At 40.2% G+C, this 14566-nt stretch overlaps 1 protein-coding gene across 1 annotated transcript in view; it reads left to right on the top strand.

The window, feature by feature from the left end:
- LOC109476155 (cartilage oligomeric matrix protein-like) overlaps nt 1–11555 on the top strand; it is an 18461-nt gene extending 6906 nt beyond the window's left edge. The window contains exons 5-19 of the mRNA XM_019777046.1: nt 2362–2426; nt 2689–2799; nt 3646–3753; nt 4079–4238; nt 4629–4747; nt 5587–5639; nt 5749–5834; nt 6111–6206; nt 6326–6498; nt 6767–6815; nt 6956–7128; nt 7668–7742; nt 8115–8212; nt 10771–10910; nt 11276–11555. Coding sequence (XP_019632605.1) covers nt 2362–2426; nt 2689–2799; nt 3646–3753; nt 4079–4238; nt 4629–4747; nt 5587–5639; nt 5749–5834; nt 6111–6206; nt 6326–6498; nt 6767–6815; nt 6956–7128; nt 7668–7742; nt 8115–8212; nt 10771–10910; nt 11276–11295 — 1526 coding nt within the window. The 3' untranslated portion in view covers nt 11296–11555. The remainder of the gene's footprint in view (nt 1–2361; nt 2427–2688; nt 2800–3645; nt 3754–4078; nt 4239–4628; nt 4748–5586; nt 5640–5748; nt 5835–6110; nt 6207–6325; nt 6499–6766; nt 6816–6955; nt 7129–7667; nt 7743–8114; nt 8213–10770; nt 10911–11275) is intronic.
- The last annotated feature ends 3011 nt before the right edge of the window (nt 11556–14566 follow it).

Raw genomic sequence — 14566 nt, 5'->3', positions numbered from 1 at the left:
AAAAGATATTACAGAATATATAGTGCTGAGGTCCGCGCGGACCCCAGGTGTACTGTTTAGGGTTAAGTTATTTCCTCTGTTATATTGATGATTTTACTGTATCTGTGCTGGGCCCCATTGAAAATCAATTTGACAAAATTGAATGGGCCACCCAGCTGTCTGAAGATTAAATAAATAAAAATAAAAAAATTAACCCTTAATCAATCATCCCAGTAAAACCATACCTGTGCAGTCTGGCCAGGGACTATTCTGACCAACCACAGGATGAGAGTCAGCGAACCAACTTCCATCAGCCCGGCATGTGTACACTTGTGCAGGTGGTATAGCAAACTCCTTGTTGTCCGGACAGTAGACAGTACAGAACATGGCTCCTGTCGCGTCATCTGTCACTGAACAGGCTTTGCCACCGTTCAGGGGAGGGTCGTAATCTTCGCTGCACGGTGCTGGGTAGAGAAAAAAAACAAGAGATCTGAGATTCCAAACCGGCGGAAAGTATGCATGCAGATATATGCATAATGTTCACAAAGACTGCTGAAAAGTTAATTACCTTCGCCTCGAAGGTTAATGTTTTCAGTAGCATTTGTCCGTCTGTCCGTTTGTCTGTTTGTCTGTCTGTGAACAGCATAACTCAAGAAGCTTAATATGCATTGTCATGAAACTTGGTAGGTGGGTAGGTCTTAATGAGACCTAGAAATGATTAGATTCTGGGCCCCCTGGCGGCTTTTGTTGGTACTGCAGCAGAACTTCCGGTTTTGATATCTCGCGATCTAGACATGCTAGGGTCACGAAGTTTGGTCGTTCCCATGTTCTTCGCAAAGCAGCAACTGATATGACAAGAGTAGCATTGAGGTGGACGCCGCAGGGCAGAAGAGAGAGAGGTCGTCCTAGGGTGACATGGAGAAGAACGGTAGAAAAGGAGGTGAGAAGACACGGGTTCTCGATGGACGAAGCGGTGAAGGTGGCTAGATGGAGAAGCTACTTGGAGCCCCATGCGCCACCAGGCTCGGAGGGGACTGAGTGAGTGAGTGAGCTCTTGGGGTAGGGAAGAATTCACATGAGTTTGGGCCCCCTAGCGGCTTGTTCTGGAACTGCAAGACCATTTTTTAAAAATTTTCGAAGGAGTATAACTCAAGAATCGGTTGACGGCTTGTCGTGATTTTTTGGTATGTAGGTAGCTAAAGTGATGCTTGACATAACCAAATGACAATTGTGCAGATCAGGATCTAATTTGCATAAATAATGAGGAAATTCTATAAATCTGCTTTTTTTCGATAATAGGACAATGAAACACTTGTGACATGTAATTGAGAAAAAAAAAATCTGAGGATATAGATTTTTTAAATGATTACCTAATTTGCATAATTAATGAGAATTTTTTATAATTTCATAGTTGTAACTGCTGGTAATTCCATACTTGCCACATTTGAAAGTGGAGGCGAACATTAATAAACAAAATTTATTCAAATCATGACCTCATTTGCATAATTTATGAGGAAGTGCTATAAACACCGAGCAGATTATTATTGGAATGAGCAGAGCACTTTGGACTAATGCCTCTGACTATTTACAGCTTAGAGGTACATATCCAATCTTTTGTCACAAACTTCTCTGTTACATAGCGGATTATAATGACCCCCAGTGGGGGTCTTCACGCTTCGTTAAAAATTGAAAAATCTCAAGATTAATTCTAAAGATCTCAATATTTTAGACGAAATCTTGAGATCTTATAAGACAATCTTGAGATTTTTCACGACAATCTCCAGATCTTTCAGAAAATCTTGAGATGAAAACAAAAGGTCTCAAGATCTTTCCAAATGTTTTCAAGGTATCTTGAGATTTTTCCAAAGCATCTCGAGTTATCTCCACAAGAGCATGAAGTCGCGTGTCCTGAGAGATTGTATAGATAACTGAAAAAGATTAAATCAGTCAACAGTTCCCGGGAGAGTCTCGCCTTTTAAGTAAAAAAAAACTTTTCCATGATGTAATTTACCAACTTTGAAAATAATTTTGTTAGGTTATTATATATGATAAAAAAAGTCTCATTTTCAAACCTGTACAAAAACGTATACTCAGTTGACTGTCCCCCCGGCACGTTCCATGACCTGACTACGGACACCTGTGAGTACTGCCCTGTTGGTGAGTACCAGGACCAGCCGGTACACACGGACTGTAAACAATGTCCTCACAACACCTGGTCCGTGTTTCCTGGAGCAAAGGAGGAGGCTCAATGCATGTCAGGTAGTTATTATAGTAACATGTAACATGCCGCTCTAACGGAGCTTTTATTGTAACAGTTGCTTTTATTTCATTTTCTTTCATAGTCAAACGCCACACTAAAACAAGTTTACAAAAATCATTTAGTTTGCTTCGGCAAGGACGATCTGTGCTCCAGCTGTACCCACGTCAATGGACAACTGATGTGCAAGGTAAGACTTCCCGTATCTCATTTTTATATTCATCTATAAATCTTTCTATAAAGTAAGAGATAGTAATTTTTTTCATTTTTAATAATTTGTTCAATTGAAAAAAAATAGCATTTTTTTTGGCAAATACGCAACAGATGACTATTCTGTTGACGCATTGTTACATTAAATCATGTGGCGTTCATACAGGAGCTTATTTTCCGTAATTGAGGAAAATAATGAAAAATTATGTTATCTAAAGATATTAAACATTTTCACTGCATAGTGTGATGTTGGCTGGGCGGGGTCCCAGGACGGACTTACATGTGGAGTTGATGGAGATCAAGACGGTTATCCAGATTTACAGCTGCCCTGCAACGACACCAGGTGTAACAAGGTATGCAAATTGCATTTAACTTTGCTCTTTGGCCGTGTTTATGTGAAGTCCCCCAAACCGCTATTCGGGTAACTCACATTCCTCACATCTGGTCCACGTGCCACACACTCCTTTGAAACCGTGTCCGATCACAATTCGCTTGAGCTACATTTATTTCTGTTTGATGATAACACGCAAGGTGGCGTGTTATTAATGTCAGAGGTCAATGACCTGCTTGCTGATGCCCCCCTCCCAGCGTATCTCGGCCGAATGCCGACGTGGTCCCGCCAGAGGCGGTGAAGCTCGTCCTAGATAGAACGGACACATTATTTGACCATTACTGCTCTTTAAGTTGCTGCCACGTAAAAGTTGGTATTGCATATAAATAAAGAAATATCACCAAGTAATCCATGACCAGCCGAAGTTACATTGCGTTCAGACGCATTGTGTTCAGACGCAAATCGCGATGCGGGAAAACCTATTCGAAACCACGTCTAGAAGTGGCTTGGGATCGAGGCGCTTTTAATTTGATTTGGAGCGTTCAGATGGAGCCACTTGAAACCGACTTCGGGGTTAACCACATGTAAAGCGCCTTGGGCATTGGGTGACTTCACGTAGACACGGCCTTTATCTCTCTACGTTTTATCCTTGTCAGTCGTTAATTGAATGCCTTGTTAGTTTTAATTTTTCCGATAGAACAATTCTCATTTACCGTCACTAGTTAGAATAAAGACTTGTTGATCATTTGTCAACGATGTGAACTATGTTGTTATATGTTCTAGTAGAATCAATTGTCCACACCAGATTAGAAAGAAACATTTGATCCATGGGTTGTTTGTCAATAATGTGAACTTGATGTTGCCTTAGGACAACTGCCCAGGTGTCCCTAACAGTGGTCAGGACGACAGAGACGGAGACGAAATGGGAGACGTATGTGACAATGATATGGACAACGATGGGTTACTTAATATCGAGGTAACTATAAAACAGGTTACGAATTAAATACATTAAACTACAGACATTACCGCCAAGGAAATCAAAATTATCTCCTGTCAGAATGTTAGTAGCTAAATTGGCTACAAGCTTCCTACTAACATCATAAATGGAGGAAAGTCTGAACCCGACTGGCTCTGAGAACAATGACATAAGATGGAAAGAAGGGATTGACACATCAACTGACGTCTGTAGGTTTCAAAAAATAATTCTATAACGTTAATACACTGTTTTTTTTCAACAACACATTGCAACACACTTGTCGAAGAAGCAAACTAAATATTTGCTTTTGCTTAATCCTTGAAAGGACAATTGCCCGCTGCTATTGACCATGGACCATACGGACAGTGACGGTGATGGAGTGGGTGACGTGTGTGACAACTGTCCCACGGACATCAACACTGACCAACGGGACACAGACGGGGACGGTGTGGGGGATGTGTGCGACAGTGATGCCGATAGTGACGGTGCGTTTGATTGCATCAGTGACGTTATTATGTTCACATTATGTCTACATTATGCATACGCTTTGCAAATGGTATGTTCATAGCTGTCTGCGATTCATTATTTCCTAAAGTTAACTGCATTAGTGTGTTGATTAATAATAACATAGCATATACGATAAGCATATAACACTTCTAGTAGACCGATGCAACAGTAGACCTAAGGTCTAAGGTATACCATAAGCAACTTGAGTAATCGACTTTATTGATTAACTTATTAGAAAAAACAAAACGTGCTTATTATATGTGAACGAAAACAACTCGATTATTACATACATTGATGATTAAACTGTTATTTTTTGCTTTAGTCTATTAAAGTACCTTCTTAATAATATAGGTTATATGTGTTGTTAGGGCTTCTTGACCACGAGGACAACTGCCCGTTTGTAGCTAACGTTCAGCAGGAAGATTCTGACGGAGATGGGATCGGAGATGTCTGTGACAACTGCCCAACGGTCGCAAATGTCAATCAGGTAAGTCATCAAGCCGTACTAAAGGAATGGAGCAAGTGTTGAGCGTGGCGTATCAGTGTTCTTTGGATGCCTGGATGTATCTGGTAGTGTTTATATTTCAGTCCATACCACGGTATGGATGAAATAACGTTATATAATGGAGGGAGGATGGCACATCCTGTGTAATATTGTCATGAGGCCCCCTCTGTTTTGAGTGGACTCGTCCATCCCATCATCCCTTGCGAGATTGAAGAGAAGCCATTCCACCTTGTAGAACAATTTTTCTCTCGTGTTCTCTCGTGTTTCTTCTTCTTCTCCTCCGCTATTCCGTTAAATAGATTCAACTTTGTCATTTTCAAGCTAAATGACTTGAAATTTGGTATGGACGTACAATGTAGAGGGGGCCAATACCCCCAGGCGTTTTTACTTTTTTTTATACATGCGTTTGAAAATTTTTTATGAAGGTTTTTTGGGGCATTTTTCTACAAATACTGGATTTTTTGATCCTGAGCCCTGGTATTACAACCAAATGATCTGAAATTCGGTATAAGGGTACCTTAAACATGTATCTACAGAATAGCAGTCACATGTTTGGCATACACTGCCTCCAAATGACTCATTTGGGGGACTTTAATGGCTATTTTCAGCCAAAAAGGGCCAAAAATGCTATACCCGTTCCACGTTCGATCTAAGAATGGCCCGTTCCATCTGCCGTTGGCCATCGAACACGTGCTCCATTGCGGGTTACCTGGGGTCACGTTGCACGTAAGTCGTGCGCAATGACCCACACATTCCTTTCTAGGTTTTATTAGTCTTTTAGTAGGCAACATCAGTCTAATAATGATTTGTTTTCTTTTCAGTTTGACCTCGATGAAAATGCCGTCGGCGATGCCTGTACGGACAACGCCGACAGGTATTTTAATGTCATTTTAGTGTAAGATAAAATGATTCATCGGAGCGAAAAAAAAGTTCAAATTATCATTTGACCTTCGTCATTTATATAGTTTCTTTAATATTTAAAGCGATGCAGACGGGATCCCGAACTCCTTTGACAACTGCCCTGACATCCCCAACAGTCAACAACTGGATACGGACAAGGACGGAGCAGGTATTAACATTTCTTTCTAATATTTATCACAACAAAACAGACTAATTTCACTGAAAAATATACAGCCTTATATATACGAACCTAAGTCTGTTTTTAAAGAAACATATTACGAGATTTTCTACCCAGGACAGGTTTCACGTGTTTAAACGTTTTTTTTTCAAGAACTTAAGTATAAATTAATGCTACCAAGTACAGTTGCTTCCCCATTAGATATTTGCAGCAATTATGTTTTCTATTAAGATGCATCATTGCATTTAACGGCTCAACCGGTTACAGGAGACCTTTGTGACGATGATGATGATGACGACACAATACTGGATGACGTAGACAACTGTCGTCTCGTTCCCAGTCTGGATAATAGAGACTTTGACGGTGAGAGGACCTACAACAATTTCAGTTTGAAAATTATTGCATTGTAGTGTAATACAAAAACTGCCACTGAATTCACCATGCCTGGTTCAAAATAGTAAAAGGAATACAAACTATGCCAGGAGACGGAGTAGGTGATGTCTGTACCGGTGATTTTGACATGGACGGCGTGCCTGACGCTGATGACGTGTGTCCTGAGAGTGGGGTCATCGCCCGTACGGACTTCAGGAACTACCAAACCGTCAACCTGGCAGGCAGCACTGACAACCTTCCGGTTTGGGAGTTCCTTAATGAGGTATCAACAAAATCAAAAACAACAACAACGCATATTAAGCGTTTGATTTCGGTCTCTTCATGTAGAACACTGGTATCTTTACGGGCCATCTTTAAACAACCACGGGTTAGAATACCATTGAATGAGAATTTTGAAATCAAATCAGCTAAAAAAAATCATCAACCAATTTCTAATTAACTAACATTTTTAAAGTGCACGTACGTAGTGTATAGAAAAATTACAGATTGTATTTATTGTTTAACTAATACAAATTCGAAATATGTTACAGGGAAGTGACATAATCCAGAAGGTGAACAGTGGCCCAGGCCTTGTACTAGGTAGGTATTACATAATATTAAACCGAAATGGTAGGCAAGTAAGACTCAATTAATAACTTAATACTTATGTGCACATATAAGTTACGTATTAGGCTAGTATGTTTTTACAATGGCAACAAAGGCTATTTTGCCACATGCAGGTTCTGACTACTTCGGTAACTTGGACTACCGTGGAACCTTCTTTGTGAACACCCAGATTGATGACGACTTTGTGGGTTTCGTCTTCAGCTATCAGAGCAACTCTCGGTTCTACCTGATGTCCTGGAAACAGGCAGGGGACAGCAGCGGAGGACAGGCGGGGGTACAGCTGAAGGTAAATAAAATCTTAGTACAATGTTGAACTTTATTCCAAGCAAGAGGTAGAAGGAGGTTATATACATCACCGCACTGTATCCACACTAAACAGAGACGGTGAACGGTATAAAATGCCAGGCACGCTAGACAATTTGCTGACGTAAATATAAATTGCGTGAGAATTAAGTCACGTGCCGATAACTCTCGCGGATGTACGATCGGAAGTGACTGGTAATTCTTTATCCTGATGGAGGCGAAGTTGGAATAAATTTCAACATTGATCACATTATCACTACCAACACAGATGGACAATACAATAAAAATCTAGAATCCTACTTCATGGCCATGTATCGTTCTCTACATTATCACGACGGCAATAGCCAGAAGGACAACTCTGGGCAAAAATAATTTTCTCTTCGTAGTTGTAACATTTTAGTAAATCAAGATTCTAACATCATTGACTTGCGATATGAGCCAAAGAAATTGTGTCTGCTGTAGGCTGTCTGTATTGTAAATGCTGTTGCATTAGGTTCAAATAAAGTGTTTCTCTTTCTCTAGTTGGTGAACTCCGTGACCGGACCCGGTCAAGCCCTGTCTCTTGCTCTTTGGAAGAGTGTGGAGGTTCCGGGACAGGTGAGTTGTTGTTTTTACTCAATTTGCCATGGCTTTCAATGTAAAAAAACAAACGACTTCATGATAAGAGGTTCGTGATGCTTTCACAACTAAGAAGTAACGTATACTACTGGTTCGTGTTCAGCTTTGCATATTAGGTAAGTACAAACTAGTATGCGCTGAAATCAATGAAATGATTATATGAAGCGTGGTTAAACGTTACTGAAATCGGATACCGATCGCGAGTGCCTATTAGAGGAATGCATTGGTCATTGAAACCCGTTCTACCTACCTATATGTTGAAAGAAACAACGTTGATGTTACAATATTAGGTTGATAAAAAATATAATGCAATTAAACACTTGGCAATATTTTTAATTTTTTTTTTCACAGACCAAGCTTCTGTGGGAGGATCCCAGCAAAGTGGGCTGGAGCTACAACACCGCCTACCGCTGGGAGCTGAAACACCGGGTGGACATCGGAATCATCAGGTATTGTAACCTGCAGTAGTTTAGGAGCTATATGAGCTAATTATAATAAAGGGGGAGTCGCATCCACCGCCGATAGCCCCCCCCCCCACGAGTAGAATTGCCGGTGGATGAGATACACCTCCTACAGCTACGTATCGTACGACCACCAATTTTCAATAATAATATGAATATACCACTAAAACTGGAATTATTGTGCCACTGTAAAGGAATATGATGCCATTCACTGCCATGTGTGAAGTATTTTGATTAACATTGTAAAATTATCATATTCCTCTGAAGATGATACACAATAAAGCAAAGGGTTTAAAAATAGTGCCTGATAAGATTTCTCTTGTATAAAATTCTGGTGTATTTTGCTGTGGCCATGTTCAGACAGAAATGTTATTCAAAACTTTAAGATTTACGATCCAAGATGGCGTAATCTTGACGTCAATGTTGTTGCCAGGGACAACGTAAGTCTTAGTAAACCTTAATATTCTATGAAAGACACTTTAAGCTAACATTTGGATGTATTCCTCTGGGTATTATGGAAAAAATATTTAAGAATTTTAGCTCAATAAACCTCATAATGACGTTATAATAACGCCGTTTTACGTCATTGGTTTTATTGGTTTAAAACTCTCCTTTAGCTGCCCACCCGAGGGTGACAGCTACTCTTCCAGGAGAGAGTATACACATAAACGTTACAAAACATCAAAACACATACATATATACATCATCATATTTACATCATCATACACAGTATATATACAATTAATATTCAATCTTAGTTTACTGTCAATTCTGTATAGCTTGTTTCAGTCTGTCTTTGATGAGAGTTTTAAAACTGGTAGGTATTGATTTTCTGATATGACATGGAAGTGTGTTATACAGTTTTGAGCATCTGTAGAGGAAAGATTTAGTAGCTGCCGATGTTTTTGGCTTTGGCAGCTTAAAATTATTCCTTGCTGCAGATCTCGTACTGTAACCGTGCTGGTTAGATACAAGCTGCAGTTTACTGTAAAGTGTTGTTGGTTGCTTATAGAAAAGCAACTTGTGGAAGGTACACATGTTGTTAACATAGAGTCTGTCACCAACTGTCAGCCATGATAGCACACTGTGCATATGCTTCACCGATGTCCGGTGAGTTCTCAGTGCAAGTCTCCCTGCCTTGTTCTGCATTACTTGGAGTGCGGTGATGTTCTTTTGTGAGGTAGGGGACCAAACCGCTGTACAGTAGTCCAAGTGTGTCAGGGTAAGTGTCTCAGCCAACAGTTTCAGCAACGCCGGGTCCAGATATGCTGCACTTCTTCTAATAACCCCCAAGGATCGAGCCATTTTCTTAATAGTATTTTCTATATGGAAGTCCCATGTCAGACATTCATCTAATGTGCTACCAAGTAGCTTCATAGTCGTTACTTGTTGTATTGGGCTCCCATCAGCAGATAAGGTGAGTTGAAGTTTCTTTGACATTTTGGGCCTACTACCAAGCAACATACACTTCGTCTTTTTTGGATTCAAGAAAAGTTTGTTTGAACGCACCCATTCACATATGTTATTCATATCCGTCTGTAGTTTGACCGTTACTGTCTCAATTGATGGCGCACACGCATATGCAGAAGTATCGTCTGCGTACATGGCGGGGATAGTCTCCGTCACGGTAAATGGCAGGTCGTTAGTAAAGATGGTAAAAAGCAACGGCCCAAGGCAACTGCCTTGGGGAACACCGCAATGTATCTCCCTGAAGGAAGAGTTTGTGCCGTTGAAATGTACACATTGTTCCCTCCCTGCCAAATAACTACCCATCCAATCAACCGCTGTATCTGAGAAACCGTAACATGCCAGTTTTTGTAGCAGGTGGCTGTGATCCACTAAATCAAAAGCAGCGGAGAAGTCCAGAAAGATAACCCCGACGATGTTCCCCTGATCTATTTTACAGTACCAATCATCAACTAGTTGCAAGAGTGCAGTGCCAGTTGAATGATGTTTTCTGAAAGCATGTTGGTAAGGTGACATCAGGGCATTCAGGTGAAAATATTCTGATATTTGAGTGCTTACAACTTTCTCCATAACTTTACTAAAGGAAGGCAGGAGGCAGGCATAACGACATCAACGTTGTTGTTATCTAATTTTACTACCATTCTCTAAAAAATTTGTGGCCTACTATTTTATTTTATTGTATATTTCATTTATGTATGCCTGCAGGGCACATTGAAAAACGCCTTAGTGGCGATATGTGCACCCTGGGTAAACAAATAAAAACAAACAAACAAACAAGTGGCTGCTGAGTTACAGGTCCTACCAGGACCCAAACCGCCCTGTCTGAATAATGTTAAAGCAATGCAATATGGCATTTGTGATACCATTATCATCATCAGCATGAACAGCCTTTTCTTCAAAATATCTTACTATATGTAAGCCTTCTGGATTTCTGTATCTGTATCTTTCGACTTCTATGCTATCTATTGCTTATATCCAAGTACAGGACCGCTAGTCCTAACAATTACGTTTCGAAGTTAGCTAAAAAGCTCGCGCATTCTTGTTTCAAGGTCTGATTTGTCTATCCTCTGTCCGTGTAGGTTCCGGCTGTACTCCGGCAGTCTCCTTGTGGTGGACTCCGGTGACGTTCTGGACGCCTCTCTCCGCGGAGGCCGCCTGGGGGTGTACTGTTACTCCCAGGAGAACGTCATCTGGTCTGACCTCGTCACCAAGTGCGATGGTATAAGAAACATTTAATATTTTATTAGAAATGGATGCCTAGATCCTTTTTTACATGGCTGGGGGGGGGGGATTATATTTCCTTTTATTCTAACATATAACTAATCACGAGACATGGTAAACGTACACTGAAGTTTATTTTTTGAACTTATTTTTATGCTGCCACCATGTACCAACACAGAGGGCAATACAGTACTCTGTTTTAACAGTGCGAAGTAAGGAAAGTCGTGGAAAGTGTAGTTTCCAAGGGCAAAAGATCGATGGCATAGCAGGATTCGAAAAAGGGACCTCTCTGTTCCGGCTCGAAGACTACCGTTACGCCACACTACCCCACGGATTATATTTTGTTGGTGTTTTTTTTTTCAGGCATCAGTACAGCCGCCTAATTGGAGACAAACATCCTAACAGGACTACTGAAGCTCGATCGAGGCTGTGACTTTTATCAGCTTTGCCAACAGGCAATTCAAATTGACTCGTCATCTTCATCATCATCTTGTCAAATTGACACACTTCACCAGAAAGGCTAATTATTGCGTATAAATAGTATTCTCATTAACCCAATATCAGAAAACATATACTAATAAAGTACAAAAAAACATATTCAAAATACCTGACTGTGTCAAACGTTATATACGCTATCATTCCACAGCTTCCTCTACCTTGTTTTGGACATCACCTACTTATCAAACCAATAACAGTATTTATCCCATCCATCCTTGTCTAATTATTTGACTATAATTGTCGATTTTCTGTCTTGATGGTCCATTCAACAAATCAATCACATCACAACATCCCTTCGTGCAACAGCCCCCCCCCCACACACACATCCTGTGGGTCTTGTACAAACAATTGGTAAACAATGAACAGCCAAACCTTTTGCTTCTTGTCTTTTAGCTTTTGATATCTGATTTTGTCACAAACTGATCAAGCACACTAAAACTTCAAAGAAATACCACAAATACAACAAAACAATTTTGTTCAATAATCAAAGTACTTTGCTACTAAAAAAATCATCACTAAATGAACTCGAAAAAAACAGTTTAAACAATTGAATACAAATACCAAATGTTAGTTCTACACGAACTGCATTGTCACAGACTATTTTACAAATGACCACATAAAGCAGTCCCATGGCCTCACCGACCCAAGCAGAAGGTAGAAATGCAAAACTTAAACACCATTATGATATTATTCAGGCGATGCGGATCAGAGGTCACCGTCATTATGCTAAGCGTATGCAGATTTATGTTAAGGATATGCAGATGCATGCAGAAATGTAGCTAATTAGTTAACGACATGCAATCGATTATATATATATTTTTTTCGAATATAAACCGATGTTTATTTGCAAAATCATGCCCGAAGGCTAATTGCTTGTACAGTCAAGTATACAGAAACAGGAGACAGGTAACAATCTGTCTGGAAAAACCTCTACTTCTACTACTACTCTAGCTATTAAGGGGTTCGACTTCTTCTTTGAAGGCAGTGGATAATGAATAGTCCCACATTCTGCATAATTAGTGGGTTTTGTGATCTTAGTAGAAATGTAGTCTTTTGGTGATCTTCTAAATGACGAAATGATGGAGAGATTGTTGTAACTGTCTGAAATAATCTGTTTCTTTCGTTCTCATAGTGAGGACACTGGCTAACAAAATGTGTTTCATTTTCCACTGCATTCATTGTACAATATTTACATAATCTCTCGTGCACAGGTAGTTTTTTATAGCGGCCTTTTTCTGTCTCTAGTGGATGCGCACTTATTCTAATCTTACACATGGCAGCTCGTTCGTCGAATTCATTGTGGTATAGATATTTTTCCATGGAGTATTCGGATTTGACGGTCTTGTAAAATCTTAGCTTGCCGTTATCTACAGACAATTGGTGAAAGAACGTTTGAACATACATATCAGTTAGTCTTCCCTTCAACAATGTACATATGCTCTTGTTGTCTAATGTACAGTGGTTGGTGTTCCATAAAAAAGAATAGCCTGCATTGTTAATTATTTCTTTGACATGGTGTAGCCAACTTTTCTTACCACTATTTCCCATATTGTGTTGCTGACAGAGTAATGCATCTACTTGTAAGGGGTGTGTGAAAGTGTCCAGTTGTTTGAGTCTTAACTAGTATTTAACTACACGGACGGATACATCTATACATCTGTTGGGAACAACCCAAGTTCTGCCCTACTTGCTAGGTTACTAGAATTCCTGTGCACACCAAGAATATTTTTACAGAAGCGGTTCTGAGTTATCTCTACAGGACAATTGTCATTTGAATAATCTTTACCCCAGATCTCACAGGCGTATAACATTATAGATTTGATGCACGCATCAAAGAGTTTGAGTAAGGCCTTGGGGGACAAAGAGGTGCGGATGAGGGGTTTAAGACTAAATATTGCTTTACGAGCTTTTAAAGATAATTGTTTTTTGGCTAAAGAATAACTGCCAGACGAAGACATAATTATACCTAGGTAGGTATATTAGAATATTCATAACTATGAGTTAATTTATTCATAACTATGAAATATTTATGTGTAATTAGGAGTTAGTTTATGTATATTTTGATATGATATATTATGAGGGCTTGATGACGTCATTGGAAAACACGGTGGTCAAAGGCCGTGTTCATGTGAAGTCGCCCAAGGCGCTTTACATGTGGTTTACCCCGAAGCCGGTTTCAAGTGGATCCATCTGAACGCTCCAAATCACATTAAAAGCGCCTCGATCCCAAACCACTTCTAGAGGTGGTTTCGAATCGGTTTTCCCGCATCGCGATTTGCGTCTGAACGCAATGCGATTTTAATGTAACTTCGCCTGGTCATGGATTACGAGGTGATATTTCTTTATTTATATGCAATACCAACTTTTACGAGGCAGCAACTTAAAGAGCAGTAATGGTCAAATAATGTGTCCGTTCTAGGGCGAGCTTTACCGCCTCTGGCGGGACCACGTTGGCATTCGGCCGAGATACGCTGGGAGAGGGGCATCAGCAAGCAGGTCGTTGACCTCTGACATTCAATAACACGCTACCTTGCGTGTTTTCATCAAACAACAATAAATGTAGCTCAGGCGAATTGTGATCGGACACGGTTTCAAAGGAATGTGTGGCACGTGGACCAGATGTGAGGAATGTGAGTTACCCGAATCGCGGTTTGGGGGACTTCACATAAACACGGCCAAAGTTGGGCCCGGATCTCCCCACCTGCAGTAGAACCCGAACCATGTTCGATCTGACGTAATTCGAATAGAACGGTGTTCGAAATGGGGTCACCCGCGGTCATTTAAAATAAACCTGGGTCTTCCGGCCCCTTTTTACATGAAGGACTGTGGCATAAAACAAATAAAACTTGTGAAGTAACGAGATGGGCTTAGCTTGATTGTTGAATATTGCTATAGTTGTTAGGTATACTGAATCTAATCAATGGTAATTAGAAACGTAGTTCATATATCAAGGAGGCGGGGCTATGGAATTACTTCTTTGACGTGTATAATGTATCATGATGTCTGAGGACACACCCTACCTGTTCCACAAGGTAAGCAACACAAACCATTGGATATTTTGAAGATGTTCCTTAATCTGTACTTCCTTGACTATATGAGCGTGAGTAGTTGCGTTTCATTTGCATGGATATTCCTTTATTGACTGAATTAATTACT

The sequence above is a fragment of the Branchiostoma belcheri genome, unplaced genomic scaffold (assembly GCF_001625305.1).
Source record: "Branchiostoma belcheri isolate BF01 breed outbred unplaced genomic scaffold, Haploidv18h27 scaffold360, whole genome shotgun sequence".
Taxonomy (NCBI): Eukaryota; Metazoa; Chordata; class Leptocardii; order Amphioxiformes; family Branchiostomatidae; genus Branchiostoma; species Branchiostoma belcheri.
Note: the sequence above shows the minus strand (reverse complement) of the source record. Positions and strands in the feature narration are given on the sequence as shown.